Source organism: Amphiura filiformis, chromosome 1 (assembly GCF_039555335.1).
Source record: "Amphiura filiformis chromosome 1, Afil_fr2py, whole genome shotgun sequence".
In the NCBI taxonomy this organism is placed as follows: Eukaryota; Metazoa; Echinodermata; class Ophiuroidea; order Amphilepidida; family Amphiuridae; genus Amphiura; species Amphiura filiformis.
In genome coordinates, this window is record NC_092628.1 from 7,896,760 (window position 1) to 7,913,991 (window position 17,232).

General features: G+C 35.0%; 1 protein-coding gene across 1 annotated transcript in view; it reads left to right on the top strand.

Moving 5' to 3' along the window:
• The window catches only part of LOC140146590 (uncharacterized), a 43,434-nt gene extending 31,800 nt beyond the window's left edge, over positions 1-11,634 (top strand). The window contains exons 15-20 of the mRNA XM_072168493.1: positions 1,990-2,069; positions 3,796-3,930; positions 4,914-5,039; positions 8,360-8,520; positions 9,077-9,212; positions 10,641-11,634. Coding sequence (XP_072024594.1) covers positions 1,990-2,069; positions 3,796-3,930; positions 4,914-5,039; positions 8,360-8,520; positions 9,077-9,212; positions 10,641-11,375 — 1,373 coding nt within the window. The 3' untranslated portion in view covers positions 11,376-11,634. The remainder of the gene's footprint in view (positions 1-1,989; positions 2,070-3,795; positions 3,931-4,913; positions 5,040-8,359; positions 8,521-9,076; positions 9,213-10,640) is intronic.
• The last annotated feature ends 5,598 nt before the right edge of the window (positions 11,635-17,232 follow it).

Below are 17,232 nucleotides of genomic sequence, written 5' to 3' on the forward strand. Positions count from 1 at the left end.
CTGCTGAGCCAACCCCACTTTTAGAAAGTGTTGAAAGTGCAGTACCCGGATGTCCAACCCAGCTGCTATCTTTAAACTGCCATGAGAGGCTTGAGGTGACATCACCAGGACCAAGTTAATAATGTTGTCACACCACTTGTATTGCATTCTGATCATGTATCAATGTTATCTTCAGTAGATAACACCAGTTGTAATACATTCTGATTATGTATGCCTACCAATGTTATCTTCAGAAGAAAGCATCAGTATCTTCAGTAGATAGCACCAGTTGTAATACATTCTAATCATGTACCAGTGTTATCTTCAGTAGATAACACCAGTTGTAATACATTCTGATCATGTACCAGTGTTATCTTCAGTAGATAGCACCAGTTGTAGTACATTCTGATCATGTACCAGTGTTATCTTCAGTAGATAGCACCAGTTGTAGTACATTCTGATCATGTACCAGTGTTATCTTCAGTAGATAGCGCCAGTTGTAATACATCCTGATCATGTACCAGTGTTATCTTCAGTAGATAGCACCAGTTGTAGTACATTCTGATTATGTACCAGTGTTATCTTCAGTAGATAACACCAGTTGTAGTACATTCTAATCATGTACCAGTGTTATCGTCAGTAGATAACACCAGTTGTAATACATCCTGATCATGTACCAGTGTTATCTTCAGTAGATAACACTAGTTGTAATACAACCTGATCATGTACCAGTGTTATCTTCAGTAGATAGCACCAGTTGTAGTACAACCTGATCATGTACCAGTGTTATCTTCAGTAGATAGCACCAGTTGTAATACATCCTGATCATGTACCAGTGTTATCTTCAGTAGATAACACCAGTTGTAGTACATTCTGATCATGTACCAATGTTATCTTCAGTAGATAACACCAGTTGTAGTACATTCTGATCATGTACCAGTGTTATCTTCAGTAGATAACACCAGTTGTAGTACATTCTAATCATGTACCAATGTTATCTTCAGTAGATAACACCAGTTGTAATACATCCTGATCATGTACCAGTGTTATCTTCAGTAGATAACACCAGTTGTAATACATCCTGACCATGTACCAGTGTTATCTTCAGTAGATAACACCAGTTGTAATACATCCTGATCATGTACCAGTGTTATCTTCAGTAGATAACACCAGTTGTAATACATCCTGATCATGTACCAGTGTTATCTTCAGTAGATAACACCAGTTGTAATACATCCTGACCATGTACCAGTGTTATCTTCAGTAGATAACACCAGTTGTAATACATCCTGACCATGTACCAGTGTTATCTTCAGTAGATAACACCAGTTGTAATACATCCTGATCATGTACCAGTGTTATCTTCAGTAGATAACACCAGTTGTAATACATCCTGATCATGTACCAGTGTTATCTTCAGTAGATAACACCAGTTGTAATACATCCTGACCATGTACCAGTGTTATCTTCAGTAGATAACACCAGTTGTAATACATCCTGATCATGTACCAGTGTTATCTTCAGTAGATAACACCAGTTGTAATACATCCTGATCATGTACCAGTGTTATCTTCAGTAGATAACACCAGTTGTAATACATCCTGACCATGTACCAGTGTTATCTTCAGTAGATAACACCAGTTGTAATACATCCTGACCATGTACCAGTGTTATCTTCAGTAGATAACACCAGTTGTAATACATCCTGATCATGTACCAATGTTATCTTCAGTAGATAGCAATAGTTGTAATACATTCTCATCATATACCAGTGTTATCTTCAGATATAATACCAGTTGTAATATATTCTGATCATGTACCCATGATATTTTTGGTAGATAGCACCAACTGTAATGTTATGTATGCATGGTTGTTCAATCCCCAAAACAAGATACTTTTAAAGAAATCACATTAACAAGCTTGCCATAAAGTATCATACAAATTAATGTTAATTATTTTTGAAAAAGTACAGTACACATGTTTAATATCAAGTACATATTTGTCTTTCAGTTGATTCTAGTCGTCCATACCTGATGACATCTAGAGAAGACAATGACATGAGTCCATATATCAATGCTGCATTCATGGATGTAAGTTTCAAATGAGGATGATCAAATTTTCTGTTGATATTCTATTTCATATAAAAAGCTATATTCCAATTATTTGTTTGTTGCCTGTGGGGATCTTTGTTGGGGTATGTGTGCATTTGTAGACACAGGAATCGCAGATGTCTGCAGTTCCTGAATGGTATTTCTAGATCCAGAGCAACCTAAATTTGCATTTAAAGCATTGGACACAGTTACCAGTATGGGGTCAGTCCACAGGTAGATGTTTCATTTAAAACAGATCATCACCACATGCTAATTAGGGTCCGGGGTTATAGGAGTTAGGGTTGGGGTTAGAGTTAGAGTTAGGGTTAGGGTTAGTAACCCCTGACTCAAATTAGCATATGGTGATGCATATAATATAAAATTGATTTATTTTTTCAAACCTGATTACACATGTCCCAACTTGCACCTAAATGGAATCAGCCAAATTTGTTGTGTTTGTAGGTCAACATAGCAAAGTTTGACATAAAGTCATAATTTTTTATTATGACTTTAAATGGCCAAAATTACCAGTGGGATTTCTTTCACTTTACATTGTTATTTCAGCTTAAAATGGACAGCAGCTCTTCCCGGCAGTTATTATTAATATTATTTCAACATTTTGAATAAAGAATAACAAAATTAAAATTTGACGCAGATCGAACATTATGGCTTAAAATGAGACATCTACCAGTCCATATAATAGCAAAAACTTTAAGTGGAAAGAAACTCAAACATGTGTGTGGTAGTGGTGGTGGAGGGAGTTACATACAGGTATACTGCCTGTCTGCTAGACTGTCACCCTCAAGTCTTTTACTATCTGGCTTGACAACTGAAAAACTTGTTTTAAAAAGTGTCAGATGTTTCTTCAGAATCTTAGGGTCTGAGACTGTGCAGTTGTCACATATTCTAAAAACTTCAGACAACAATCCTGTCACAAAGGCATGGTAAGACATGTGCCGATAGGCAGTCATGTTATAGTGCACAACCAAAGTCATGCAAGAATATTTTTCATGAGTCTAAGATATACATATGGTAAGTTTTTCAGTTGTCACTACAAGCATATTACAAATACATGATCAGTGTAGATGACAAAGGTCCTGCAAAGTGAGGATGTTGATTTCAGAATTTATCAGAGGTTAAATTAGTAGGAAAAATAGGGTACCCACATCAGTCAACATTAATAGGTAAATTTTCACGGGAAAATTTCTGGACACGTCACCAATGCGTATCAATGTGAGTGTAACCTCGAGCCTGATCTCTGACCCCCGGCGGTGACCTCGCTATTCAAGTCTTAGTAATTTTGAATTGGAATAGTATTTTTGACCGTAATTTTGATAGAAATTTGTGCATTGCAAATTTATTGAATATTATGTTATCTTAATTTTTTCACAATATCATCAAAACGTAATTTCAAAAATATCTATCTACGGAAAAAAATATTTATCTACGGAAACTCTTACCATAACATTATTAACTTGCGACAAGTAACTTATTTTGCCTCAGAGGAAGAATTCTTCCTATTCAAATACATTGGAAGAACACCCGCTGTGCTCGGAGTCACATTCCATAATGCTAATATGTCTGCGCCCATGGGTGTCACGTGTCCAGAAAATTTTCCCGTGAAAATTTACCTATTAATTCTGACTGCACATGGAAGTTTGTGTGCATATTTCCTTTCTGGTGTATGCTTGCATCTTATACCTTTCATTTTCTTTAACTTTTATAGGGCTACAAGAAGAAAGACCTGTTCATATCAACCCAGATGCCATTAACACACACAGTAGTTGATATATGGAGAATGATGTATGATTACAACTGTACAAGTATTGTACATCTCAATGCTATGGACCATGAGGAGGAGGTAAGAATATGAGACTATGTTAGATATTCTTATAATAGGTCTGTATTGAACAATGCTATTGTTTCTTACAGAACCAGAGTTGAGGGTAATTTATAATTACAACCGTACATTGTACAACTCAATGCTATGTACCATGAAGAGGATGAGGTAAAGACAAGCCTTAATAATATTGCTCTGAAGGAATTATTGAAACATAGTCCCATCTCAGATGGCATATCTGACAGAAAACACCTAAAGGAAAGGAAGATGGTCTCATTCTCATATCTTCCTCACTTTTTCTCCTTCAAAATCCATTTCTTACTCACACAATATTCTATGGACCTTCAAAATTACATTTTTGTCTCCCATATCAAAAGGGATTAAAGTACAAGAATGAAACTCTATAGGTGGAAAGGGGGTATGAAGGTAATTAAATTTTTGACCATCCTCCTTTAATGCGGTATCTTCGCCCCCCATTTGTGCATATGTAGCTACAATCTGTGGCCCTCATGAGCAGAGTGTTAGGCCATCCCAAAGGGCTGGACCAAGCGTGAAATATGAGCTGCTGGTGCAACCTCTCTGGATACCATACTAAAGCAACAGAGCTATTAGCCTTTTTGGAATTCACATGCAGGTTGGATGTTATCACAATGACATGTTACAGAGGGAGCCTGAGTTGGGTAATGTTGTTTGGGGAATGTTGTATGCCCAAATAGTCACAATGAGCTGGTTTTGTAGATAAAATGGAGTTTAAGAGAGAGAGGTTATGCCATACCTCAGTATTGACCAGGCATTTTCACATTTGCTCATAGGGAGATAATGATAGGCCTACTTGTCTTCCCATAGAAGTCAGATTTCATAGAAGAAGGGACAAGCTATTAAGGTTCAATTTTCAATATCTCATATAAAGAAGGAAGCATGGAAGACTGTATCTGTTTTGTCCACCTGTGACATCAGCAATCCTAATAATCAGAATTGTTTGCTATCCTTTTGTTTCCCTACAGGACTGCCCCCAGTATTGGCCTGATGAAGGCACCAGTGAATATGGACCATTCTCAGTGTCCCTCATGGAGAAAGAAAGTACACAAGACTTCAAGATCAAAACACTCAGACTTGTCTATACCAAAAGGGTAAGTCACTATGCTGGTGTATGGGAATAACGTTTTCAATCCCATCAATTGAAAACCAAATTTTGGGTATTTTCTGTAGGCTTGCAAGAAATATGTTTCAATTATAAAGCCATGTGTAGTGTAATAACATGCTAGCTTTGGGAGCAAAACATGGGAACTATAATTTCTTAGTACTTAGATATTCAGTATAGGAAATAACACTATCAAATACACCCAGAAAATACAAAAACATTTTGGTAACATTTTCAAAGGAGCAGAAAAAGTTGCCAGAAAATGTTGAAATGTCATGTTATATAAAGATTCTAAAACATTTTTTTAAAGTTTTTAAAAATTGCTGCGAAATATTTTGACATAATGTTATTTTAGTACTGACAAAATATATTTTTAATGTTTGAAAAAATAATATTGTGCAGTAAAATTATTTTGTCAACATTTATTCCATTCAAAATATTTTTAAATGTTTATTTTGACCTTTATATAACCAGACATTTTATATGTTTTTAAAACAGTTTGATTAATTTGCACACACAAAAAAGACATTTTAAGACATTTCTATGTTTACTGTGTATGATGATTACCATTATAACCTGGGTGACCAGAAATTTACTTCAGGTTATCCGTTGGATGTTTTGGAGTGTCCCTGGACCTGGATCTACATGCTAGGATCATTCATGGTTTGCTTACAAAAAAAGTTTGTGTTTTTAATGTGCAAAGTGATACTTTTTATTCATGTCCTATTAAGGGATCTAAAATGAGCGTTTATTGCGTTTCGACAGTATTTTTTGTAGGACATGAGAGCACCTCAGACCTATCGAATTGCATTCTGAATATGAAGCATGTCTTTCTGATATCAAATAATTTTCATTTTTTGAAAATCACAATATAATACAAATTTTATGACGAATTATAAAAATTTGATATTTTTCAAATTTTGATATATAACAGTCCTCGAAGTAAATTATATAAATCTAATGATATATTCTTAAAGTGTATGTAGCAGGGAGGAAAAGCCGACGGTCAATTGAAAATTTTGACCTTTCATATTGAAGATATGGATTTTTTTTCCCAAAAGACCTTTTTTTGTGGTGTTTTGGGAAAAAAATCCATATCTTCAATCTGAAAAAGGTCAAAATTTTCAATTGACTTTTTCATCCCACCTACATACACTTTAAGTATAAATCATCAGATTTATAAAGTTTACTTCAAGTACTGTTAAATATCAAAAATATCAATTTTAATGATTTGCCATAAAATGTGTATTAAATTGCGAATTTCAAAAATCAAAATTATTTGATATCAGAATGACATTCTTTCAGAATGCAATTCGATATGTCTATGTGCTCTGATGTCTCAAAATAAATACTGTCCAAACGTTCATACCCCAGCCCTTAATGATTTCAAAATGCATTGAATTTGTAACCATTTTGAAATCATTAATAGAGTATGACATGAAAACAAATTATCACTTTGCATATTTAAAATACAAACTTTTTTAGTAAGTCAACCACGAATGATCTCCTAGCATTTAGCCCAGGGGCAATTCAAAACTGAAAAAAAAAGGCTATCAGTGCGCCGATAAAGTTTGTTTGGCTTATATGTGGCAGAAATTATTTGGCTTTTTGTTACTACATTTCCTTTAATTTGACTCATTATCATTTGTTCTTGTTCAAACATTCGTGAATAAATATGTTTAAATGCATGCTTCAACCATTTTTTGAACTTTGAAAAATTACAAAAAATAAGTCGGGCAATTATCTTAGCAGGTGAAATTACATTCCAACCTGTGTGATTTACATCATTGCTGTGCTGTTCATTATCGCATCATTATTCATTATCTCATTGTCATGTCTGATGTTTATTCCATTACTGTATCCATTAGTAGGCCTATCATATTTATGTCTTTACCACAAAGCAAGCCTTTGCTGGTTCACTTTTAATTACATGGGCCAGTGGTTTAAGTGTCACCCAAAGTGGTTCAATTTGCCAAGTGGCGGAATGGTGTAATATTTGCATCAGAGGATGCTGTTAATTATTTGTTCAACATATGTACTTTAGTGAACTAACATACTATACAAATATCAAGATCTTCGCTGCTGTATTTGTGACCATACTTGAGATCACAATCAAGTCACAGAACATGAGAATTAATTCATACTATCAAAATATTAGTCAAATTTGCATATTGCTGAAATGTATCATTGCTCATGTCGGCTACGAGATGATCATAACATTATTCTGCTGACATTTCAAATTCTGTTAACTTCCCATTCACCTCCATAGCAATGTTTCACTCCAGTGTTCAGAGGAGGAATAGCCAAGTTATAACAACAGTTCTACCAACAAAATAACAAAAATATGGGCAAATAATTGCATGATAAAAACTGATGAAGATCTTGTTGTCCAATGTGTAGAACAGCATTGTATTTAATACTATTTTGCCTTTATCGCAGCAGGATTTTGCTTAATATAACATCTGCATTTGGTGATGGAATATTAATGTTCATTGAGTTTTTTCATATAGCCTACTGAATAAAGGTGAGTAGCTTGCATAGATGTAGTTTGTGTCATTGATAACAAAATATTACAATAATGCGGATACAATTACAGTTTTTTCTGTAATTTAAGCACAAGACATAAATTTATGTGTATAATTATGTCCCTTAAGAAGTTTCATAAAGATCTGTGGGTTATGCATTAATCTTGACAATGCAAGACTTAAACATTAAACCTTCCTTCCTTAAAAATGTAAACCTGAAAGTTTTACAGATCAAATCTAATGTCATACATTTTATTAAAAAAATAAATAAAAAGTAGGCCTAGGTGTTGTTGAGAAATGGCGATGAAGTAGTTAGTTGCCTTCCTTGAGGCAGTAAAGTAATCTCAAATTTTGTGATTTTCTCTAAAACTGCTATTTTTGCAGGAATTTGTTTAGTTGGATTCCTTGCAACATTTCCTTTCTGAAAATGTTTACTTTTATGATTACCATCATCACTTTTAGAGATACAATAAAAAACAATATCTAAATTACTGACTCGAGGAAGACATACGGACTATAGCATGATCATGCTAACAGTTTTATATAACTCAACAATTAGTATGACAGTTTCAATTGCTTTATCCCAGCTTTGACCATTTAGTTCTATGGCTACCAAAGTCTACATTGTAAAGAAGAGAAACAATGCTAAAGGGGACCTCATCTTCAAAGATGATATCACAATATTTGGAATGTGTACATAACATTATAGTTGTCAGACAATAAAATTTAATTTTACCTTATTCTGTTATAGCTTGAGAGTTGTTGTATTTCATCTCTTTTTTAGGATGTCAAGAGTCCCATCCCAGTGCGTCATTTCCAGTATACAACATGGCCTAAAGACGATGAGAGACCTGCTACATCAGAAGGGATATTACAACTCATATCAGCTGTAGAGAAATGGCAGAAAACACTGGACCCACCAGGACCTATAGTTGTACTATGCATGTAAGTACAACCCACTCTATCGCTCTCTCATTCTCTCTCTCCCACACACCCACACTTTTATGTAAACAACGGCCAATGTGGACAGTGAAATATCAATATTTGGCAATTTAGCCTAAAAATGCCAATTTTTGCTCTCTTGATGCAAATTTGCTCCACCTTTGCACCAAATGCCCATTACCCACCTTTTGGCATTAAAATTATTTTTTTTATAATGCATGATGATCTATTTATACTGTTCAGGATCCGAACCGTGCACATCCGTCCTTCCTGTGTGTCTGCTGTTACACACAAATTTCATTTGCCAGTGTTTACAAATACATCCCCCACACACTGATGAATTACATGTATGCCTATTACTGATGACCACATATTATGCACAAGTGCAACATTCCTATTTCAGGTGGTGTGTTATGAAGTCCTTGATGACACAAAACTCTAGTCCTGACCACTGTTTATGGTTCCTTTGATTCAACCCAGTGCCTCTGATCAGATTGAAATCCACAGAATCAATGTGCTGCCTTATATTCATTGTTACTTGTCTTATTGTTATCTACAGGAATGCTGCAGGACGTACAGGAGCCTTCTGCACCATCCAGACATGTCTAGACCAAGTGAGAGAGGAACAAGGAGCAAATGTCCTGCAAAATGTCAAACAGCTGAGAATTCATAGAACCAATATGGTGGATACACCAGTAAGTGTTTTTACCACAGACTACTACAGACTATCCATCCACAGTCAGAGTCATGTGCTTTATATGCTGTGAATTCTCGTATATTCATGAGGGCCAATCGTGCATGCCTAATAATCATGCAAGTGTTGGGTGCCTTCGCCTACATAAGCTGTGTGTGCGTAGCAGTTTCATCTATCGTACGTCATGGTATGATCGGCCCTCATTATCGGGTGATGATGAGTCTGTAGTAGTCTCTGACATGAGGAAAAAATATCTGGATAAAAAAGAGGCTGAGTTAATTATAACTCATGCCTGTTGGGGATAAAATTTATCCACAGAAAACTTTATCCACACCAGATCAAAAGGTAGCAGTCCCTTTGATTTGATTTGAAAAAAGGAAATATCAAGTATTCCATTTCTATTGCTCATTTCAATTGTTAAAAAAGAATTTTTGTGGCAGAAAGAAATAAAACATATTCCTTTTAATTATGTTTAAAACCCAAAAACTACCAGGATCTTAAGTATTATCACAGGTTTCTGCTTCCTGCTGTTCACAGATTAAAGCCATAATCAGTGACGTACCGTGGCCGACCCAACCCCGGGGGGCTGAAGAAAATTCAATTTTGCCGCCCCTTCCTCAACAGCCCGAAAAGATTGACCCAATTTTTTTCTCGGTCGTTTGAAAAAGTGAAGAGCAAAAAAAAAAAGGTTTCAGGCCAATTTTTTTTTTTTTCAAAATTTTTTATGCTTTATCCAATTTTTCAACCCTTTTTATTTACTAATTCTTTTTGCTGCCCCTTCGTTTTTGCCGCCCCTTCTTCTTCCGCCGCCCCGTCATTTTTAAAAAATGTATTTGGTTATTTTTTCCCAAACCTGATTTTTGACACATTTATAATGTTTACCAACATTCTAACTTACACTTAATTTGAAATCAGCAAAATATGTCATATTTGTAGGACAACATAGCAATTTTGAAATAATATCTCAAGACATAAAATCCTCCCTTTCTTTCATTTGCCATGTTTATTTTGGTTTAGAATGACCAGAAAACATTACTAACTGTTGTTAATAGTATATATAGTTAAGAAAAATTTGACATTGTGTGACACAGTCTGCTCTATGGTGGCCAAAGGAGACATTTTGAAAATTGAGTTACTATAATGATTACCTTATACAAACATTGGGCTATCATGTACTTAAAATGTCTGGCATTATTTGGTTCTACAGTTCTGAAGTTTTGCGATGTCTATTTTTCTTATGTATTTTATTGTTTTTTACTCCATATTTTTGCCTTTACCTTAAATTTAAATTTGCCGCCTTTGGCCCCCATGGACCATATTGTGTCACATACTATGGCTTTAATTTCACCGCACTTTACAATTTACCATTTTCAATTGTGAAAACAGAAAAAAAATGTATTCATATACTATATTTTGTTCCCCATTGTAGGCAAAGTATCTCTTCTGCTATGAAACCATCTTGGAGTATCTGAAAGCATTTGATGACTACGCAAGCAAGAAAAGCTACCAGAATGTGATGGACGTCAAGAAAGATACAAAGAAGCCAAAAGAGCCAAAAAAGAAGAAAAAACAAGATGATGCCGTGATCTACGGTAACCAAGAAACCATACAAGAAATCAAGAAAAAGTCTGAGACAGAAAAAGAAAAGAAATCGTCAAAGGATGACATGCCTCAAGGTGCTTCAAATGTACCTTCCAAGAGTGAAGCCTCAAAAGCCTCCAAGAATGAAGCGTCATCTGGAGTAAATAATGTGTCTCCATCAGCAACTGCAAAAGGAGCCACTCTACCAGTATTTAGCAAGAATGAGGGGGCAGCATACAGAGGAAATCCATCAAGTGCAAAAACATTCACACTACCAGTAGATGCAGCAACATCACAAGTCAGTCCATCAATTATAAGAAAGGCCACATTGCCAGCAGCATACGGTGTGAATGATGCAGGATCTAAGCGAAGCCCATCTGCTAAGAGAAAATCAACACCACCTGTGGTCAGCAAGATAAAGCCAGCTGGTAGAGGACGACCCAAGACATATATCGATAGAGGTGCAAAGCCACTTGTCAAAGAAGGGGGCAATGGAGGAGGAGAAGGTGTGGATGGGTCAAAGAAAGGGGTCAAGAAACAGGAACAACATTACCAAAATGTAACATTTGATGGACAGTTCTAGAGGGATTTGAATAATACTGAATCTTTAATGCTTTGCATGATGGCCATACGCTTCAACATGAAAAGAATTTTTGAATTGAAACTTGTCGTCTGCAGTCGACACCCACATGAAGAGAGTTAAAACATATGTTAAAATATTGTATTTTGTACTCAGTTCCAAAGTAATATACAATTTCAGTTATTTACAATTCTTGCACGCCTTCTCCTAATGCCACATTCAGGTGTACACATTTCTTTCTTGCCTATTGAGCTTGTAACATTATCATTGAGCTTGTAACATTATCATATGTGTCATAATGCCACTGATGTAGAATACATATTTACAGTATTTCTCTGTATAATTTTGTATTTCACAATGTCCAAGTTCCATGATCTTTTACCAATCATAACTTTGCAACCGTAAATGACAGAGATGGTTGAAGTATCATTTTAATAAATATGTATTTTTATATAGTACTTTGTATGACAATGCAAAAAGTCTCAATTAACAAAATGTACAATAATTTAATTTTGTCCTTCATTCACTCACGTTGGGTCACATATATGTAAATATATAAATGGTTCCTCTTTAAAAATCTCAAAATGTTATATTTTTGCTAAAGTATACAGAATTGTATATTTTGCTTTTTGTTTTTCAAAACTGAAGAACTTTTGAAAGAAGTAAGTAGTGTTTCAGCTGGACTGGCCTACATGCATACTGAACTTATTTAAGAAATTCTAAACAATATTTTATCTATACATTACAGCTGAAATTAATTATTCAAGAAATTTCACTGCACCATTCCAAGATAGAAACATGTACATTTTTATCCATGAAATAAACTACAAAATATGTTTTCATTGTGTGTAAAAGAATTACAAAAACTTGCAAAATTGACATCACATGTTCAGAAGTAGAAACATCATGAGATGACATTCAAAAAATGTCATTATTTATCATATACACAACTCAATTGACAAGAAACTTTGTGAAAATCATCAGAAAGGTAAAAAGATCGGACCTTTATTAATTAGTAGATAATTAAATCTGGTCAACCAGAAAAACTCACTTTTTGGTCAGATGGAATCACCGACGTTTCGGCCAAAACCTTAGGCCTTCAGCTGGGTGGATGATTTAGGGTCATCTGAGGTCAATCGATGAGGAAGTTGCTTGATGACCCGATCCCAACCATGTGACAGATTCACTCTAACGCCCCCGCTCCTGTTGAGTGATGGTTGTTCGGCTCGTACCCACACTGCTTCTTTGACTCCCCGTTCAATCCAACAGGGTTCACGGTCCAAAATGACAACGTCGTCAATGTCAAAACTGTGACCACTGCCCTCAAGGTGTTTGTAGACAGCTGAATCGTTGCCACTTGAACTGGCGCGTCTATGTTGAGACATGCGACTCTGCAGTGGTTGGCCGGTTTCGCCAATGTAATGTTCTTGGCACACCTGATCTTCAGCGCACTGGACACCATACACAACACCACTTATACGGCCCTTGGGCTGTTTGTCCTTTAGGTGTACTAGCGACTGCCGCGAGGGTATTGGTTGGCTTGAAGTGTGTAGTGATGCCATGATCGCGGTAGATCCTCTTTAATTTCTCTGAAACATCCCCATGGTAGGGAATGGTGACAAAAGTCTTGGTACCAGAAGAGGCGGTGGGTTCGCTGGTTGGTTTAGCGTCTTTCTCACCACGATTTAGGGCCTTGTCAATTGCCCAGTCTTTGTAACCACACGTTTTCAAGGCGTGGCGCAAGTGTTGGTGCTCAGTGATCTTATCAGAGTCCTTTGTGATGATGGTATCGGCCCTGTGATAAAGAGTATTCACTACACCGAGTTTCTGGACCAATGGATGATTAGAGCTGAACTGCAAATATTGATCAGTATGTGTTGGTTTGCGAAATACTGATACTGAGAGAGCAACTTCCTCATCGATTGACCTCGGATGACCCTAAATCATCCACCCAGCTGAAGGCCAAAGGTTTTGGCTGAAACGTCGGTGATTCCATCTGACCAAAAATGAGTTTTTCTGGTTGACCAAATTTAATTATCTACTAATTGATCAAATCCCAGATGACTGAAAGTATACACAGTGTTATCGGATCTTTATGTTTGGTGTTGATTTTCTTTAGAAAAGATGAATTGTTTAATTTATTGATGCGGCAGGCCTTAAGAAACTATGAATCTGTTTCTATTGGTCTGAATTTGATTCAAAATACTTGCGGAACATTCAATTTGAACCACTTGCAGACCAGGATTTGAAACTTGGTCAAATTATGGGTTGGAGCTTAGAAATAGCTCCCAATAGGCTTATTTTGCAAATTTCATGGTGAGGGGTTCTAACTGGATCAAGGTGGTGCTTATTTTGGTTTCTTTGTTAATTGCCTTATTAGACTCCTGACACTTCTTAATATTAACGCTGTTATGCCTGTATAATTTTGCCTATTATGCTAAAAAGTTTGTTTCCTGCATATGTTTAAGAGCATCTTACAAGCAAAAATTTCATTTTTACACAAAGATGATGACAACAAATTTTCTAGATTCCTGTAATTCTAAAGCTATCAATTTTCACATCTAACCTACTCTGCACTGATTTGACATAAGACATTTGTTACCATACGCTGATACACCTAACTCTAAAAATAAAAAACAAAATAATTTTTTTTTTAAATGCATTTTAGGCCACCTACAGGAAAGAAACTTTTTTTAAGCCTTACATATGATCAACAACTTGCACAAAGAAAAACAGTTCTAAAACAATAAACAGTTCAATCAATGACAGGTCCAGTATTGTAATTATTTAATTGAAAACTTTCTTAGACATCGCCTCTAAACTACTTTATAACCTAATTAAAATATGATACAAATATAATTTGTTGATTTTAATTATAATTTGAAACTGAAACAAGGCAGACTTTGTAGTCTTTCATTCTGGTTCCTGCCTATTGTAAGGATTTATTTATATTATTGCATTTAGTAAATTATCTATACATTTTTATTTTGATATTTCTTTAAGCGGGAGAGCGTGGCGCAATGGTTAGGGTACTTGCCTTTAGTGCATGAGGTCCCGGGTTCAATTCAGCGGTGGCGATTTGCTGGGATAAAAAATTGGAAAAAAAAAGTCTGAAATTAATTGGCAACATCTGTAGATTAAATTCAGACTTCCGCTCTCCCCATGGTTCATTTAGAATTGGGTAAATGAATCATGAAAGGACTCCATCCTTCGGAGGGGACGTTAAGCCGTCGGTCCCGTGTGCAGAGAGACATACCTGTACATGTATTTCGCAGCCAGTTTCGAAAAGAGTAGGGTGTTAACCCCTGACTGTTCCTAACCCGCCCGGTGTTCAAATGGACCCCAATGAAAATAAGCTTCAATAGAGGCTTTCTTGGGTTATCCAGGGTTATCAAAAAATCCGAACAAATAATAAATAATTTGATGTTTTGTATGCAATATTATAATTATAAGCTTTCATTGAAATTGTTTTAATTTCAATATTTTACCCTGTTTCAACCAATATATTTGACATGTATAGTTCAAATGAAACAGTAATGTAAATTAATACCATTTTTTTTCAATTTAAGGGGCACTTTGTGATCCACAGCCTCATCCTCCAAAAAGTGAGATTTTCATACCATCAGAAACCTAGGATTACATACATACATAAGGCCAAATTTATTTTCCAGCTGTTGACAGCCTAAAATTACAACACATTGACTATTTGTGGGTGTTGTAATGTATGTGTCACTCCCAAATTCAATGTCCAAATCAACTGAAATTTTTGAAATGAGCTTTTTCTATAGATATCTATTGAATCATACCCTAAAAGGAGAATGGTAAAATCATGAAATACGCCCTTTAATATTATTTTTGTATTATTTTGTAAAAAAAGTTTTGTATATCTATTTGTAAATAGGAAATTTTATACATGTAAAAGAAATTACTATTTTGTATAATCGTGGGAAAAACCATCGGTTTAAAAAAATCTTTCAACATTTTTAGCTTCACTATGATACAAGCTGTGGCATAGTAAGATTTTTATGAGAAGGAAGGCAAAGGGGTGTGGATATTAATGAATAATTTTAAGGGGGATAGTTAAGTTACACCTAAATTGGATCAAATTTAATTTAATTTCAGAATTTTCTATGAGGGTCTCTTTTCCACCACCTCCGGACCAACCACCCCAGAATGGTGGCATGAAATTGAAATGAATATTTGCTTAATGTTGAAAGGTTTTTGTATTTGAGAAGGATGTTATGAGCAAAATCTTCTTTGTATTTTATTTGAACTATGTTGTATGAAAACAGCACAGTGTGTGCAAACATTAAATAGATAATAAACCTATATATTATGTATAAATTGTGTTTTCATATCTTCATTCATCTAATTGTTGTCTGTATCATCACCCCCCCCCCTTCCTAATGTGTCCATTCACTTACTGCCTGGCACTTTGATTTTCCATAAACTTCGATTGAACAAAGGCAGGAGACTACCATTAAAATGCAACTCTAGTAAGGGGATGTGCAATAATAATGTGTACCCCTCAGAGTGGTGAATTCTCAAAATGGTCTGCCAATAACATACAGTCCACAACTTATTCCCCCTTATACTTTTTAAAATAAGTCAAAAAATATTTTACGAAATATAAAAATGTAAAATGATATTTATAGCCCTATTTGTTTTACCCCTATGGACCAATTTATAGCATCACACATCATTCACAACATGCGTTCAGTCACAATGGTTAAATGTGTAAGAAAAGAGGCCGTTTTAAAAGATGCACCCGAGTCTATAGCATTCAGGTTTTCTTTAACAAACACATGCATAGGCCTGGCCTACTGTATTGTTTGAGATCTGATTCCTATATGGACTCAGATGCCACTTTTAACACTGTTTAGAACAATCTCTTTTTTTTACATAATGAACTATTGTGACTGAATGCAATGACGTATGAAGCTATAATAAAATGACACAAATAAGGCTACTTATATCTTTTTACACATTTGCATTTCGTCAAATATTTTTCGATTTATTTAAAAAGTATAGTTGTGGACAAAAAATTGCACATTAAAGTGTACTTTTGTGTCCTAATAATTATGTTTCTGCATCTTTTAAGTGCGAAGAAGAGGAAATGTATGTAGGGGCACCAAATTTGATTTTCCATGCCAATTTTTGTTCTCATCCATTATAACAACTTACTTTAAATTATTATTTAAACTATTAAATACAAACAAGGGAAGAGTCTTACGCATCATTACACTGGAACATAGAAACATTCAAACAATACAAACTAATGCTCCGAGGTCTGGGGTTCATTTCAATTTTTACTCTTGTTTATCTGCCTATGCATGTTGTGTTTCACTTGTAATTTCATGTTTAATTGTGCTAGTGTGTGATGCGTGATTCTTCTTTCCCTGTATATTTATATACCTTAAATATCCCATATTTTGGGCAATATTGAAGAAAAAAAAGCAAATGTTGATCCTTTTTGGCTCATTTACTTCTTTTTTGTAATTTTCTCCAAAATTGTTGTTTTGGCACCAAATTTGTGTTTATATTTAGAGTCCTTGAATGTATACTTTTATGTGTCTTGTGTCAATACTGTGTACATACATATCGCACAGTGTATTTGATTTGTCACAAAGATGTTTACAATAATTTTATGATGTCACAGTGTTGAGTATTGCTATGATTTTTTGTCCAAGTCATACACCAATTGCCACATAATATAAATGATGAATGTGGCTATCCAAGCATAAACTTCACAGTTTCAATGACCTTATTTCATATTACTTTGCAAACTCAAAAGTCACACTGACAAACTTGACTTTTGCATTTTACTTCCTTGTGTATCAGTCACTGAAACATTCTCATA